The 14,514-nt window shown below is 43.3% G+C and overlaps 1 protein-coding gene across 4 annotated transcripts in view; it reads left to right on the top strand.

Annotated features, from left to right (window-relative positions):
• Window positions 1-14,514, top strand: part of TTC28 (tetratricopeptide repeat domain 28) — a 629,548-nt gene that overhangs the window by 515,790 nt on the left and 99,244 nt on the right. For all 4 annotated transcript variants that reach the window (XM_045887410.3, XM_045887409.3, XM_064578589.1 and 1 more), the window contains 3 exons: window positions 1,560-1,689; window positions 3,890-4,108; window positions 6,275-6,440. In XM_045887410.3, coding sequence (XP_045743366.1) covers window positions 1,560-1,689; window positions 3,890-4,108; window positions 6,275-6,440 — 515 coding nt within the window. The remainder of the gene's footprint in view (window positions 1-1,559; window positions 1,690-3,889; window positions 4,109-6,274; window positions 6,441-14,514) is intronic.

Here is a 14,514-nt window from a genome sequence, read left to right as displayed (position 1 = left end):
TCTTCAACCCAGAAGTGTTGAACCATAGTGAAGATTCCTGCTCACTTATATGATAGATTTCTCAATGATTTCTTTGGCATTCTTGTGTTATGTGCTACCATTCCTCATTAAACCTTAATATGAAATTACATACATTTTATGACAGAAGTAATTCAAGAATTCATAATGATTGGATTTAATGTCTTTATAGGTTTCTAGACATATCAGTAGATACTTCCCTCTCTCACCCCCACACACCCATACACACACACACAGAGTTCATGTTTCTGCATAGGCACCAATAGTTGAAGAGAAGCCCACTCTCATTCTGGCTCTGGAGACTGGGAAGATCCTAAAGCTGTGGTTCTTCTGTCAAGCTGAAGGAGTTGTGAGATGGTGTCATCCAAAATCCCACACTCAGCTGCTTAGGCAGGCAGTAATTACTGCTGAGGCATTGTGCGAGGCCAGAGGCCCAAGGACAGGTGAATCAAGGCTCCTGTGAGAGGTACTCACCGGAGCTGAGGAGGTGATGTGACTGAACTTGTGCCATGGCCTCCTGGAATGTGATGGTATTTTACTCCCCTTTTTAAACTATTAAAGGCAGTTTAAAGAATTCTTTAGTTCCTTGTTTTAAAAGTTGAAATTTATATTGCTATAGTGATTGGCAATTTTCAAGTACTGTCACTCACTGAATTTATTCCTCGAATGACCCCGTGAGTTAGAATGACAACCATCCCCTTTATAGAAAAGAAGAAACTGAGGCTCCAAATCTTGCCCAAGGTCACAGGTTGAATTGGTGGTAGAACTGGGGATACTAAGTCTCTAAGTCTCTTAGTCTTGGAATTCTGTTTTTTAAATCTGCATGAACTTAAAGTTGGATACAACTTCCAGCACAGAAATATTAGAGAAGAGTCTTGTGGAGAAGCCACCTAGAGCAGCAAGGCAGTGTCTCTGTAGGAATGCCGAGCCTCCGGTCCTGTGCGTGTCCCCGTGAGCAGGTGTGGCTGCGGGGGAGCTTGTCCGGGGAAGACCTGTCCCTGATCACTGTTGCGGAGGGCAGTGTTTGAGTCAGCTGAACTGCCTGCAAAAGGCCGACCTCCTCCTGAAAGGGTGGCTGCCTGCACCTCCTTCCCCCCACCCCAGCCTCGTCCATTTCCAGCCTGCCTGCCCCACACCCGCTCTCATTCCCGCCCTTGGGCTCCGTGAGGCAGGGGCGCTAAATTATGGTTGCTTGATGACAAAAGGAGAGGCTTTTTGTTTGTTTCCATCAAAATCAGCACTTGGTTGGATTAATAGCTGATTTTTTTTCCTTGCAACTTTCAGACTAGAAGTCCATAACCCTTTTCTTTTAGATCCCCTGATCTGAGCACATAAACTCTATTTTCCTGGGTGTGATCTGATATGATGCCTCTTCCAGTCCACAAGGACCTACCTGGAAATGAAGACTCATCCTTTTGAACCTCTTAAAAAAGTGTTTTTAGATTGGGGCACCAAGTTGGGTGTAGAAGTTGTCTCTGGTCAGTGCAGAAATGTCTCTGGTTTTTGGGGAATGAATGACGTTCTCTGTCCCCTACTTGCAGCTCTACAGGGCATCGGCCTTGTTTGAAACAATCCGACATGAGGCGCAGCTGAGCACAGACTACAAACTCTCCCTCTTTGACCTGCAGACTTCGTCCTACCAGGCCTTGCAGCGGGTGCTCGTCAGCCTGGGTGAGAGCGGCCGGGGTTCCCACTTCTTGCAAGCGCGCCTGCGTGTCTGAGTTGTTCCAGGGTTGCTGGGGCGGAATCTGATTCATTGTAACAACAGGCCATGAAGCCACGACTGCAATCCAGTCATCGGACATGTGTTCATTTATTCAACAAACATGTGCAGAGCACATACCAGGTGCTGTGTGCCTGTCCTGGGAATGAAAGGGAGGCCCGGTTCCTGACCTCCAGAAGCATTTAGCCTGGTGAAAGGCAGAAGTCAGTGAGTCCAGTACGGTGTGACTGGTGCTTGGGGTAAAAGAAACTCTGGTGCTGTGAAAACAAAGCGTTTTGGCAGGTGGACCCAGGAGCCGGAGAGGTGTCCTGGGGCTAGAGATGCTTGAGCCAGCCATTCCCCTCAGGTTCCCTCCCACCATTAATACCTGGAGAGAGTACCTGAGAAGATGCCTGGCCTCTTCCCTAATTCCTCTGCCCCAGAGATTTTTCGTTTGCTGTCTAGTAAATGTTTTTACTCTCTGGGTCTGCCCCTGGGCTGTGACCCAGTCCGCAATTGTTCTCCCAGGCCCCTGTGCTGCCTTGCCCTGGGGCTGCATGCCTTTCCCTCACCAGGGCCTCCGCTGTCCATCACCCTCTTCCAGCTGCCCTCCCCTCTGCCTCTTCTCAGGCCCGTCTGGCTCTGCAGGCCGTTTCCCCCAACCCAGAACTTGGGTGGAAGAGGTATTCACCAGAACTAACAATGTCTTTGAAGTTGGATGTTGAGGCCTTGTCAATAAGAACCTGTCCTTTGCTGTGTGTATCTGAATGCTCAGACTTCCTCCCTTGAAAAATGTATCTATTAAATGTGCTCAGTGCCTGAGATTACAATTTATTATCTATTATAATCACAGTGTTAAGGCTGCCTAACACTTTGGGGCCGATTTTCCAATGTGCACAGAAATCATCCCTGCTGTTCCAGTTAATAACTTAATAGGGTAAAGAGGACATTTGCATACACACATGTAAACCCCCACTTTCTACTGATACTGGAGCTGCAGGAAGCTAGGCATCCTTGAAGAGCTGTTGGAGCTGCAGCATCTTGTCTCCTGCCTCTGCCGACTCTCTTTGGACTCTAGTTGGAGCAAACCTTCCCTATCTATATTTGTGATGCAAGCAAATCCTCTGCATTGTATTCCTTCTGAACACTCTAAACAATCCTCACTTGAAAGTATGTTGCTTTATATTTTTGGTGCCCTCGTGTGTGTGCATTTAGCTTTTAAACTAGGTAACAGACTAGTCTCTTAGGGAAAGTGGGATCAGGAATTGGACTGAAAGACTGAGGAAAAGCTTTGAAAGAGAGACGCAGTTGCAAAGAACTAAAGACTTCAGAGGTTTAAACCCTTTGCCTGTGGGGACTGGAAGAGAAGAGAAGCGAATGTGTGGGAGCCTAGAATGGAATGAGGTCTCAGCCCTAACAAAGCATCACCTGTTATGTATGTGGTACTTTGAATAACCCATTCAGGCATCCTCATGTACAGCACCTCGGTTAATCTGTACAGTAGCCCTTTGAGATAGGCAGGGTGACTTTTAGGATCCTCCTTTTGAGCCAAGGTCAATGAGAAGGAATAGGACACACTCAGCAGAGGGACTGGCAGGTGTAAAGGCACAGAGGTATCACTTGGGGTGGGGTGTGCCTCACACTGTCTAGTGGGGCTGGACAGTGCGATGCATAGAGGGGCTGCATCAAAGAGAGAGAGAAAGACGGTCAGGAGCCGTGTCCTATAGGCTTATCTGCCAAGGCCAAGTCAGAATCAGGGTTGAGCAGGGAAGTGAGAGGGTAACCGGCATGCAAAGCATTAGGTCCAAATAGCTAAAGTGAATGGGGTCAGATGCCAGGAGGCCAGGGAGCAACTCAGGATGTGGATTGGAGAACGAGCAGGGCTGAGGACCATCCCCTGAACAAAGTTGGCTCTCTTGGGTATGGAGTCGATGGGGGAAAGCCCGATGGCTTAGGGTGGTGGGGGGACTCTGAAAATATGGGGTTTTATGAGTGGCATGGCGCTGTACCCATCATCTGAGGCAGGCGGTTGGTTGTGAGACGGAGACTGTGCCGCACAGAGGAGTGCAGAGACAGTGAGGTTTCTGCCCAGGATCTCTGTACCTGATGGCCCTCTGTGGATAAACACACTCCCCCAGGGACTCCTCACGTGTGGCTTTTGTTTCCTAGGCCATCATGATGAAGCCCTAGCTGTGGCAGAAAGAGGACGGACGCGGGCATTTGCTGATCTTCTGGTAGAACGACAAACAGGACAACAGGACTCCGACCCCTACTCCCCAGTCACTATTGATCAGATCTTAGAGATGGTTAATGGCCAGAGGGGACTAGTGCTTTACTATTCCCTGGCCGCAGGCTACCTGTATAGCTGGCTGCTTGCTCCTGGGGCAGGTAAGATCTCTCTCTATGGGAACTGGGCAATTAAGACACTAGACTGTGAAAGTCTAATGAATAGAGGTAGAAGAGGTGCATTACCTTAGATCAGACTAAGGAACTGGTGTCGGCTTTCAGCAAAACCTCAGCCACGGCGGATATTCTGTGGTGGGGCATTCAATTAATAAGACAACCCAGCTTTCTCATTCCCCCAAGAAATTGCTGCTCCTCGCTGGGAATGTGGAAGTATTTTTCAAGGAACATGAAGAGCAGGAGGATTAATTTCACCAGCAGCCCTATTTTTAGGCAGCTGTTGTTCATTAGCTAATAAAGCAATGACTGTTTAAGTCCTAATGAGTTCTTTCTAGATATGATTTAATAATTGTGACCCTTTGTCACGGTAAAGTTAGAGAGACTAAAATGATAATGACAACTCTTATCACAGTATATAAATGAAGTCTAATGCTTGAAATTTCCGAGTTTAGCAGAACCCATTTTTGACTTTTTTTTTTTAATTCTTATGTTAATCCCCATACATTACATCATTAGTTTTAGATGAAGTGTTCCATGATTCATTGTTTGTGCATAACACCCAGTGCTCCATGCAGAATGTGCCCTCCTCAATACCCACCACCAGGCTAACCCATCCTCCTACCCCCCTCCCCTCTAGAACCCTGTTTGTTTTTCAGAGTTCATCGTCTCTCATGTAGCAGAACCCATTTTAACCAGTTCTGTTGTAAATCTATTTCCGAAGTAAAAATCCCCTTTGATTAAATCGGCATTAAATGCTCAGGCTGTAACTGTTTCACTAAATACAGAACCACTAATTAGCTGTTAGGGCCATATTTTTTGCATAGTAAAATGCTGATGGCTTTACCATATTGGAGACACACCAGATCCAATTAGAGTATTGACTGGGGAAGTGGATCTTATAATTGGGAATCTTGAAGAATGGGCTTCTTGAATATCTGTAAGCCAATTTCAGAAAGTTCAACTGCCAGGGAGAATTGACAAGACTTTCTTGATTGTGTTTCTGTCCCTTTGATTTAAGAAAAAAAAAAAAATGATGGCTGGATGACAACTCTCAGATGCCTCTTGGGTTCTGAGCACTCACACCTGTACATTTGGTGGCTTGGCATGATTTTTTATAATCTTTTCCCTTTAATTCCTTGTTTTTTATGGGCTTTCCATAAAGAACATTCTTATCTCTGACCTTTTTGTGCTGAAGGTTTTAGTTGTGATGTTCATGGTGACTTGGTGAGTGTCAGCTGCAGTGGAATGAATCCCTGTGTATGCCCCGCCCCCCAGAGGGGCCTGATGCCTAGGAGGACATGGCTGATGATGGAGGTATCAAGCTCTTTCTGTCATTGTTATGTTTTGGGGACATGATTTGACAGGTGGTATGTCCAAATCCCTGTAATAATGAGCCATGTATAATAAGGCTCCCATTGTTTCTCTTTCCCGTCCTCTTTGCTCTTAATGAGACTCTGAAGCTTTCACTGGGGCTCTAATCCAATCAGAGAGGACCAGCCTTTTCCAGGGCTGACACACCTCATTACCATTTGAGAATATGTCCTATGTTTATTGCCAGAAAACCACTATGGATTGCTTCAGTTTCATACAGCCATAATTTTTTGCTCCTTTAATCCATTAATAATGGTTGGCCAGTTAGTCTTATTTAAAAATGGTTTGAAATATTTTTATCTGGCCTTTGTATGATGACGTATTTATTTTTGACTAGCTTTTGTGAAATAAAAGGTCTTTGAGTAACAGTTTCTACTTGGCTAGTTATATTTTTGTTCAGGATTTCAGTTTCTGGGGAGAATATACCTTGGCATGCTCATGCACCATTCGGGAAAGAAAACTTTCCCTAGTTGGTGCTTCTGAGAAGCATCTGTTTGGAAATACATATGAAGTAGTCATCATTCCATGAGCTTCTGAATATAGCGTCAAGAGCAGAAGCCTTATCTTGAACTCCCTGGTTTCAAGCACCAAACCTGAAGACGAAAGCTGTAGAAATGGGTACTGACCAAATTCTGGAAAGCCCCCTCGAGACCTCGGATTTCAGGATTTCTTCACACAGTTTGGGTGGCATGCTTGCCCAAGAGCGCAATCCCCTGTCTCCAGCCTTCCCTCCCACAGCCCCGGTCTTGCATAATGTTGGCCCTGCCTGTCTGGTTTCAGGAATTCTGAAGTTTCACGAACACTACCTGGGTGATAACGCGGCAGAAAACTCCAGTGACTTCCAGGCCAGCGGCAGCACGGCTCTTCCAACAGCCCCCAGCTCAGCCCTCGAGCAGCACATCGCCAGCGTGCGAGAGGCCCTGGGGGTGGAGTCTTACTACTCGAGGCAAGTAGTACACCGTTCCCAGTTCCATCTTCCGATACAACCTCTGTATCTGAAGGGGTGTTGGGTTTTTCCTCTCTTTCTTTTGTAAACATCCTATTTGAGCTAAATGGAAGAAATCTATGGAATTCGCACTCTTGTGTGAAGTCTGTTCACAGTTGCTGCGGGAGAAACAAATATGTGTCCCTGGAGGGCAGACCCCTTCGTGGGCTGTCTTTATTCTTTTTGGTAATTTCCTTTCAGATAGGGAAAGTTCTCCTCAGAGATGCGCGTTTTCTAAGGAGGGTTTGTTTGTAGGATGTTTAAACCTACACATGACTTTTGAATTTAACATACCAGCTAATTAAAACTGAGGTGATTTTGGGGTTATAAACCGATTAATAATGAGTTTGTTTGTACTACAGCCGAAGCCTGTTTGAGAGAGTAATTTAACACTAGTGACAGGATCTGTGCGTTGTGGGGCTGAGGTGAAGGAAGTTGACCTCCCAGCATCGAGAATAGAGAAGGGAAGTGCTTTTTGCAAAGATTGTAAAAGTTATATGCTTATGGGAACATTTTATCATGATTGACTATTTTACATACAGAAAATAATTTCCACAAGCACCCTGCTGCTGGGGAAAATGGAAAGAAGAGGGGGCCATAGAGTTGGGTGGTAGCCAGATTTTCAGGCATCTCAGCCCTCCATCCTGTGCTTAGTAAGTGTCAAGAAGATCTGTGTGTTGGAGAATCTTGTGTTAGCTGGTGTCAGGTCCCAGGGACATCTGCTTGTCTCTTGAATGATTTCATTTGCAATCATGGAAATCCTAAGACGTCACCGTAATTCTTTGGAGATGCTTATCCCAGACTCCCGAGTGTGTGTTGGTCAGTGCCAGCAGCTGGGTTGATCTTTGGGTGCTTATGAAGCTGGGGACAAGTTCTTAGATGAACTTGGATAATGTAATGTCAAGAGTGGAAGGTGCTGTCAGGTCTTCTAGCTGAACTCCTTTATTTAACAGAAGCCAGCACAGAATAAGACTGCTGACAGCCAAGTTCGTGTCAGAACTAGGTTCACAACAATAGAGATCTCACCCAGACTCCCAGGCCACTGCTTGTTCTGTTTTTAATTATCAAAATTAATATCATATTTGAGAAAATAGCCGAAGCATGTAAGAATGTCGTCTCTAGCTTCTGTGTGTATGAAGTATGAGCACGCTTCAGCCACATGCACACATCGTTGTCTTATTTCTTCTATGACTGCAGTGCATCCTGGAGCATCCCTTTCCTTAACCCTGGGTAGCAGTGTGCTGATTACAGGGGCTTGACAGTGTGGTAACCCCAAGAACTTGGAAATATGGCTATTCCCTGAAATGTAATTACAGGTGACCATAAAATCGGTTAGGCCAGGGGTGTACAAAGCTGCTTCAGCAACAGAATGGCACTGCAGCCAGTCGGATTCCACTGTAACCTGACCAGAGTTATTGCGTATCCAAAGTGAGTGTTAATGGGGCGCCTACGTGGCTCCGTTGTTAAATGTCTGCCTTCAGCTCAGGTCATGATCTCAGGGTCCTGGGATCGAGCCCTGCTCGGCAGGGAGTCTGCTTCTCCCTTTCCCTCTGCTGCTCCCCCTGTTTGTGCTCTTTCTCTCTCTCTCTCTCTGTCAAATAAATAAATTTTTAAAAAATTATTAAAAAAAAAAATGAAAACAACAAAGTGAGTGTTAAAAGGATGGTTGGCCAGCAGTAGAAACACAAAATGAGAGAGAGAGAGGAGGGCAGATTTGGCAGTGCTCGTTTCTGACACTGTCAAAGGGAAAGAGAATCTTGGCTAAGGGACTCGAAGTCCCATTGAAAGGCTGTTCCCACAGGAGATCTGCAGTCTTCATGCTCTCTTATCCTCCCCCCCTTCCCTCCCTTCCACAAATATTGGAACACCTGCTATGTACTATGTACACTAGAGATCAAGAGTAAGGTGGTGAATAAGGCAGACATGGCCCCTGTTCCCAGGGACCTGAAAGATCGGAAACAACAGAGCACATAAAACCTTTTAATTAAAATTGCCGTTGTGCTTAAAGGAAAATGCAAGGTGGATAAACATGTGTAAGTGGGGGTGGGGGATATTACAGGGGCTTTACGGTGTGGTGAAGGGGAGGGGATATTTGAGCTGAGCTCCGAAGGATGAGGAGAAATAGAGGAGATGAAGGCCACCCCAGGCAGTTGCACAAAGGCCTTCAGTAATCATGGTGGAGAAGACCCCTCAGGTCGTCCCCCTGCCTTCCCTTGTCAGGTCCTGTGCTTCTTGTCAAACCTTCTGATTATCATTTGATTTCTCCTGTAAGTCTACTTGCAAATAGAGAATAGTGCATAAGAAACTGGCATTCTGGTCTGTACAGCTCTGCTTGGTTAATGCGCTCAAAGAGCCTCTTTGCTCTTGTTAATGCTAATCGCATTAACATCCGATTTTCAAGTTTGTAAGACCACCAGTCCAGAGCTTTCTCTGAGATGAGATCATGAAGGGACGCAGGCGTGCAGGGCCGCCCATTTGAAACCCCTGCACGTGCACGCAGAGGTGGTTTCTGTACGCCACCTTGGTTACAGCACTCTGGTGGCCACACTTAGGTCATCTCCATCCAAACCAACCCTGATAGGCCTCAGCCTGCGTGAAAATATAGATTTTACTTGATCCCAATTTTCATGGATCTAGATTAAGATTCATCATAAGAAGGAAGGGGACTACCCTTTGACTCTTCCCAGTGCCTGCCCCCACCCCCCATCAGGCACTATGTTTAACTCCAAACACTTGTGCCTACGCAGCTATTTTATATGATACTGGAGCTTGAGTGATTTTGCTTCCAGGTGACTTTTGAATAGAAAACAAATGACTTTTGGGTTATAGTTCAGCTCTTCATCAATGGTAGGGAGAGAAGAGAGACTATAACTTGCTTAATTTGCCACATTAATTTTTTCCTCTCTGCTCTATACAGAAAGCTAGCAAGTTAGGATGAGTCCTTAGGGAGCTATCTCTAGGATGTTGGGTGGCTTGATGCTTAGCATGACTTTGTTGGGCTGCCCTTGGTAGCTTCGATACTCAGTTCAGACTGCCAGAAATAAGGTCTTTTCTGCTGCTTTGGACTAGTCTTATTAGAAATTTGTTCTTATTCTTTATTTAAACTCAAAATTGAACACTTCAGTGGCATGGTTTGAATTTACTAGAATGGAGTTTTGTGAGACTCTGGTTTCTGCCTCGTAGTTTCATGAAAACTGTATGAAAATTTCAATGACAGGTAAATTATTTTTCATCTATAAAACTTTAAAATATTTTTAAAGCCATAATGCTTATTAATAGTGAAGATACAGTGAATGAGCAGTCTCATACAGCAGGGATATAAAAAACCAATTTATATATAAAAGTAATTTGTCAGTAGTATCAAAAATCCTTAAATGTTCATGCCCTTTTACCTCCAAATTCTCATTTTGGAAATGGAGTAAGGAGGTATTCATAGGAATATTTATAATAGGTCTATATATTACAGAAAATTTTATTTATTTATTTGAGAGAGAGCAAGTGGGGAGGGAGGTGCAGAGGGAGAGGGAGAGAGAATCTTAAGCAGGCTCCATACTTAGCTTGGAGCCCTATGTGGGGCTTGACCTCATGACCCTGAGATCATAACCTGAGCTGAAATCAAGAGTCGATGTTTAACCGACTGAGACACCCCGGTGCCCCATTGTAGAAAATTTTAAAAACCTAAATGTCCACAATAATTGAATGTCAAATTATTTTATATCTATCCAATATAATATTACATTGTAATTAAAATTATTTTTAACAGAGAATTTTTCATCATATAGCCAAATGTTTATTACAAAATATTAAGTGAAAAAAATAGGATATAGAATTATTACATATAGTATAATGTAAAATATACAAAATATGGGTAGTATGAAAAGTAAGAAAAAAAATCCTTACAAGGAAATAGGCTATAGTGTTAGTGGTAATTATAAGTGGATGGTGGAATTACACATGCTTGGTATTTTATTCTTTCTACCACTCCTTATTTTCAGTTTTTTCACAATGGACATATATTACTTTTTAAATTAGAAATAAAGCCATGAATAAACAACTCTATCATGCAAAGGGAAAAAAGGAACCTTTCTGTAATTAGTTTACAGAGAATAAAATCCAAGTTTTGGAGCTTGGCACCATGATCTAGCTCTAGGAAGGCATTCTGGGTTTATTTTCCATCTTGTCTCTTGGTGAACACCATGCTCCAGCTACCATACCTTCTTCTCTTTTCTCTAAATGTACCCTGTGCTGCCTTCTCGTCTACTCTAGCTCAGGCATCTCTAACCTCTGAATCTGTAGGTGCAGCTGCCCACCAAATATCTGTGCATGGGAATCTTCTAGGAATCTCTAGTCTAAAATATCTAAATCCCAACTCTTGAATTTCCCCATTTCCCTCCTCAACCAGTCATTGTAATATACCCTACATTAACAGAATGAAGAACAAAATCCACATGATGATCTCAATAGATGCAGAAAAGACATTTGACAAAATTTAACACCTTTTTGTGATAAAACAACAACAACAACAACACCACTCAGCAAACTAGGAAAAGAAGGAAATTACCTCAACATAATAAAGGCCATGTATGAAAAGCTTGCAACTAATATCAGACTCAGTGGTGAAAACTGAAAGCTTTCCCTCTAAGATCAGGAACAAGGCAAGGGTACCCTCTCTTGTCACTTCTATTCAGCATAGTAGGAAGTCCTAACCACAGCAATTAGGCAAGAAAAAAAAAAAAGTCCTCCAAATTGCACAGGAAGAAATAAAATTATGTCTGTTCACAGGTGACATGATATTATATATAGAAAACCCTAAAGATTACACCCAAACCCTGTTAGAACTAATAAACAAATTTAGCAGAGTTGTAGGATACAAAATCAATACTCAAAAATCAGTTGTATATCTGTATACTAACGATGAATAATTCAAGAAGGAAATTAAGAAAACAATCCCATTTATAATAGCATCAAAAAGAATGAAATACTTAAGAATAAGTTAAACTCAGGAGGTGAAAGACTTGTATACTGAAAATTGCAATATATTGCTGGAAGAAATTAAAGAAGACAAATAAATGGAACGACATCCCATGTTCATGGATTGGAAGAACTAATATTGTTAAAATGTCCACACTACCCAAAGCAATCTATAGATTCAGTGTAATCCCTATCAAAATTCTGGTGGTATTTTTTACAGAAATAGGAAAAAAAATCCTAAATTCATACGGAATCTCAAAGGATCCCAAAAAGCTGGAGCAATTATGAGGAATCAAAACAAAGCCAAAGGCCACACACTTCCTAATTTCAAAACATCACAATGCTACAGTCATTAAAACAGTGAGGTACGGGCATAAAGACAGAGACACACAGGCTAATGGAATAAAATAGCCCAGAAATAAACCCTGACATGTAGGTCAAATAATCTTTGACAGGAATGCCAGGCTACATACTGGGGGAAAGGATAGTCTCTTTAACAAATGGTGCTGGGAAAACTGGATATCCACATGCCAAAGAATGAAGTTGGACCCTTGTCTTACACCATATATAAAAGTTAACTCGAGATTAAAAAAAAAAGTTAACTCGAAATGAATTAAAAACCCAAAACATAAGACCTGAAAGTATAAAACTCCTAGGAAAAGCTTCATGGCATTGGATTTGGCAAGGATTTCCTGAATATGACACCAGAAGCCCAGGTAACAAAAGCAAAATTATGCAAGTGGGACTACATCACATTTAGACTTTTGCAAGGCAAGGGAAACAGTCAACAGAGTAAAAAGTCAACCTATAGGATAGGAGAAAATATTTTCAGACCATATATCTGATAAGGGGCTAATATTTAGAATATGTAAAGAACTCCTAGAACCTAACAACAACAACAGCAACAAATAATCTGATTCGAAAATGGTCAAAGGACTTGAACAGACATTCTCCAGAGAAGATATACAGATGGCCAACAGGCACCAGAGAAGATGCTCAACATCACTAACCATCAGGGACATGCAAATCAAAACCACAAGGAGATGGATATCCCCTCACACTGGTTAAGATGGCCACTATCAAACAGACAGGACATAACAAGTGTTGGCAAAGATATGAAGCAGTGAGAACCCTTGTGTTCTGTTGGTGGGAATGTAAAATGTGGCAGCTACTATAGAAAACAGTATGGAGGTATGTTTTTTTACCACAAGAAGAAAAGGTATAAAAAATACATTTGAATCCGCCCACTCTGTCTCCACCACCACAAGCACAGTGCAGGTCCTCATCGTCTGTTCCCTGAACCACAGTTGCCAACTCATGTCTCGGCCTTGCAGTCCCCTTCCCTCAGAGTGACCTTTCACAGATGTATGTGGGACCATGCTTCCTTGTTCTCCCCATCCCAAAGCACCCCAAACTCATCACAAAGCATCCCCCTCAAAGGTTCTGATGTTTTGTAGATTTCACGGTCCTCATGGCAGGTGATCTCCCCTCTGCTCATTGAATGGCACCTCTGGCCCTTCGGCTTGACATGTCCCTGTGTGCCCCCGAGCCTCCTCTCACCACCCAGGCTATTCCAAGGGCTGTCTCACCCTAAAGTTTAGCTTGTGCCCTTCTTTCTCTCTGTAAAGTTCTGCCCACTGCCGTTGGGATGACTGGTTCAATCTCATCCTTCGAACTCCTGCTTCTGTGGTAACTCCTCAGAAAGGCCTTTCAGGAGCTTCATTGTTGGTTTTGTTCACCTCTGCTTACCCAGTGCCTGGGGTGGTCCTGCAACGTAGTCTATGCTTAATAAATGTTTAAGTGAGCAACTGGCTAACTCTCTGAGTGCATGAAGTACTTCTCCCTGCTGCCCAGAATTGCCCTACTTTTCCTACAGATATTCTAATCACCCATGAGAGCCCTGTTCAAATCCCACACTGTTTCCCTGAGGACCACGCAGAGACCCTAAGTCCATATCAGTTTTTGCTCCCCCTCTGAGGTGCCTAATAATAGTACTTACTCCATTCTTCCTCATTTCATAGTCGCTTGACTTGTGTGCCTTCCCAGGCAGATGACGATACCATGGGAAGCAGGTGCTGTGTCCTCTCTGAATGCTCAGTGCCTGGGCTGCAGTGAGATGTCCATAAATTTGAATTTCAGTCGCCAGAAGCTGTGCTGTGAGCACACTCTCTGTTCATGCTGGGCCGATTTACTGACTGTCTTTTTCTAGTGGATGTAAAATACACTGTGCCCCTAGAAATTGAGTCTCTGTGCCTTGGGGAGCACCTTCATTCAATTACCCACAGCCTGGCTATGGTGTCCTTGTTATTCTGCAGACCGTTTTTGCTTCCCTTAATGGCATCTTGCTGCTGAAAGGAAGTGCAGTGCTACAAAGGAGTTTCTGAAAATGGATTTAAAATAAAAGAACTGCTTTTATTAAGTGTTTAATAAGAACTTCCAGTCCCTTCCTTCCTCCCAGATCAAAAGAGGCGTAGATTGAAACCACTGTATCGAACATGAACCTCCCATAAGGGAGACGTTATGAATTTCAAAACACATCTTCAGTTTTTAATTCTGATATTTAGCTGGAATCTTGCCGTTTCCTGGGCACCTGGGACAATGCAGGGACACTTTGGCAATGCTAAGCTGACCGGTGAGGACACTAGTAGTTCTGGAAGGAGTGCTCTGAAGAGATTTTAAATAAATTGTAATCATAGGCTGCCCTTATAATAGGGGAAATATTCCTTCATTGTAATGAATATTAAACCTTGATAAATTACAGCTGTTATTTTTGTTTCTTTCGATGCTTTTCTATATTTCTAATTTTTTTTACAGCAGGTTATTTTTTAGTCCAGTGCATTTTCTGATTTCATGGATTAATTTAGGTTGTACCAATGTGTAAATGCTGATGACTTCAGTTAATTCTAGACTGATCACAAACGGTGACTGTTACATCTGACAGTGCCAAGTGCTCAAGATGTGGGCCCATGAGATACCTCATATGTGGCTGGTGAGAGAGTAGATGGGCACAACCACATCAGAAGACAGGTTAGCATTACCTTCTAAAGCTGAATATTCACTTAGT

The sequence above is a fragment of the Mirounga angustirostris genome, unplaced genomic scaffold (genome assembly GCF_029215605.1).
Source record: "Mirounga angustirostris isolate CCGP_5_RB_7025 unplaced genomic scaffold, mMirAng1.0.hap1 SCAF_14, whole genome shotgun sequence".
Lineage (NCBI taxonomy): Eukaryota > Metazoa > Chordata > Mammalia > Carnivora > Phocidae > Mirounga > Mirounga angustirostris.
The sequence above is the reverse complement of the archived record's forward strand: the minus strand, read 5'-3'. Positions and strand labels throughout refer to the sequence as shown.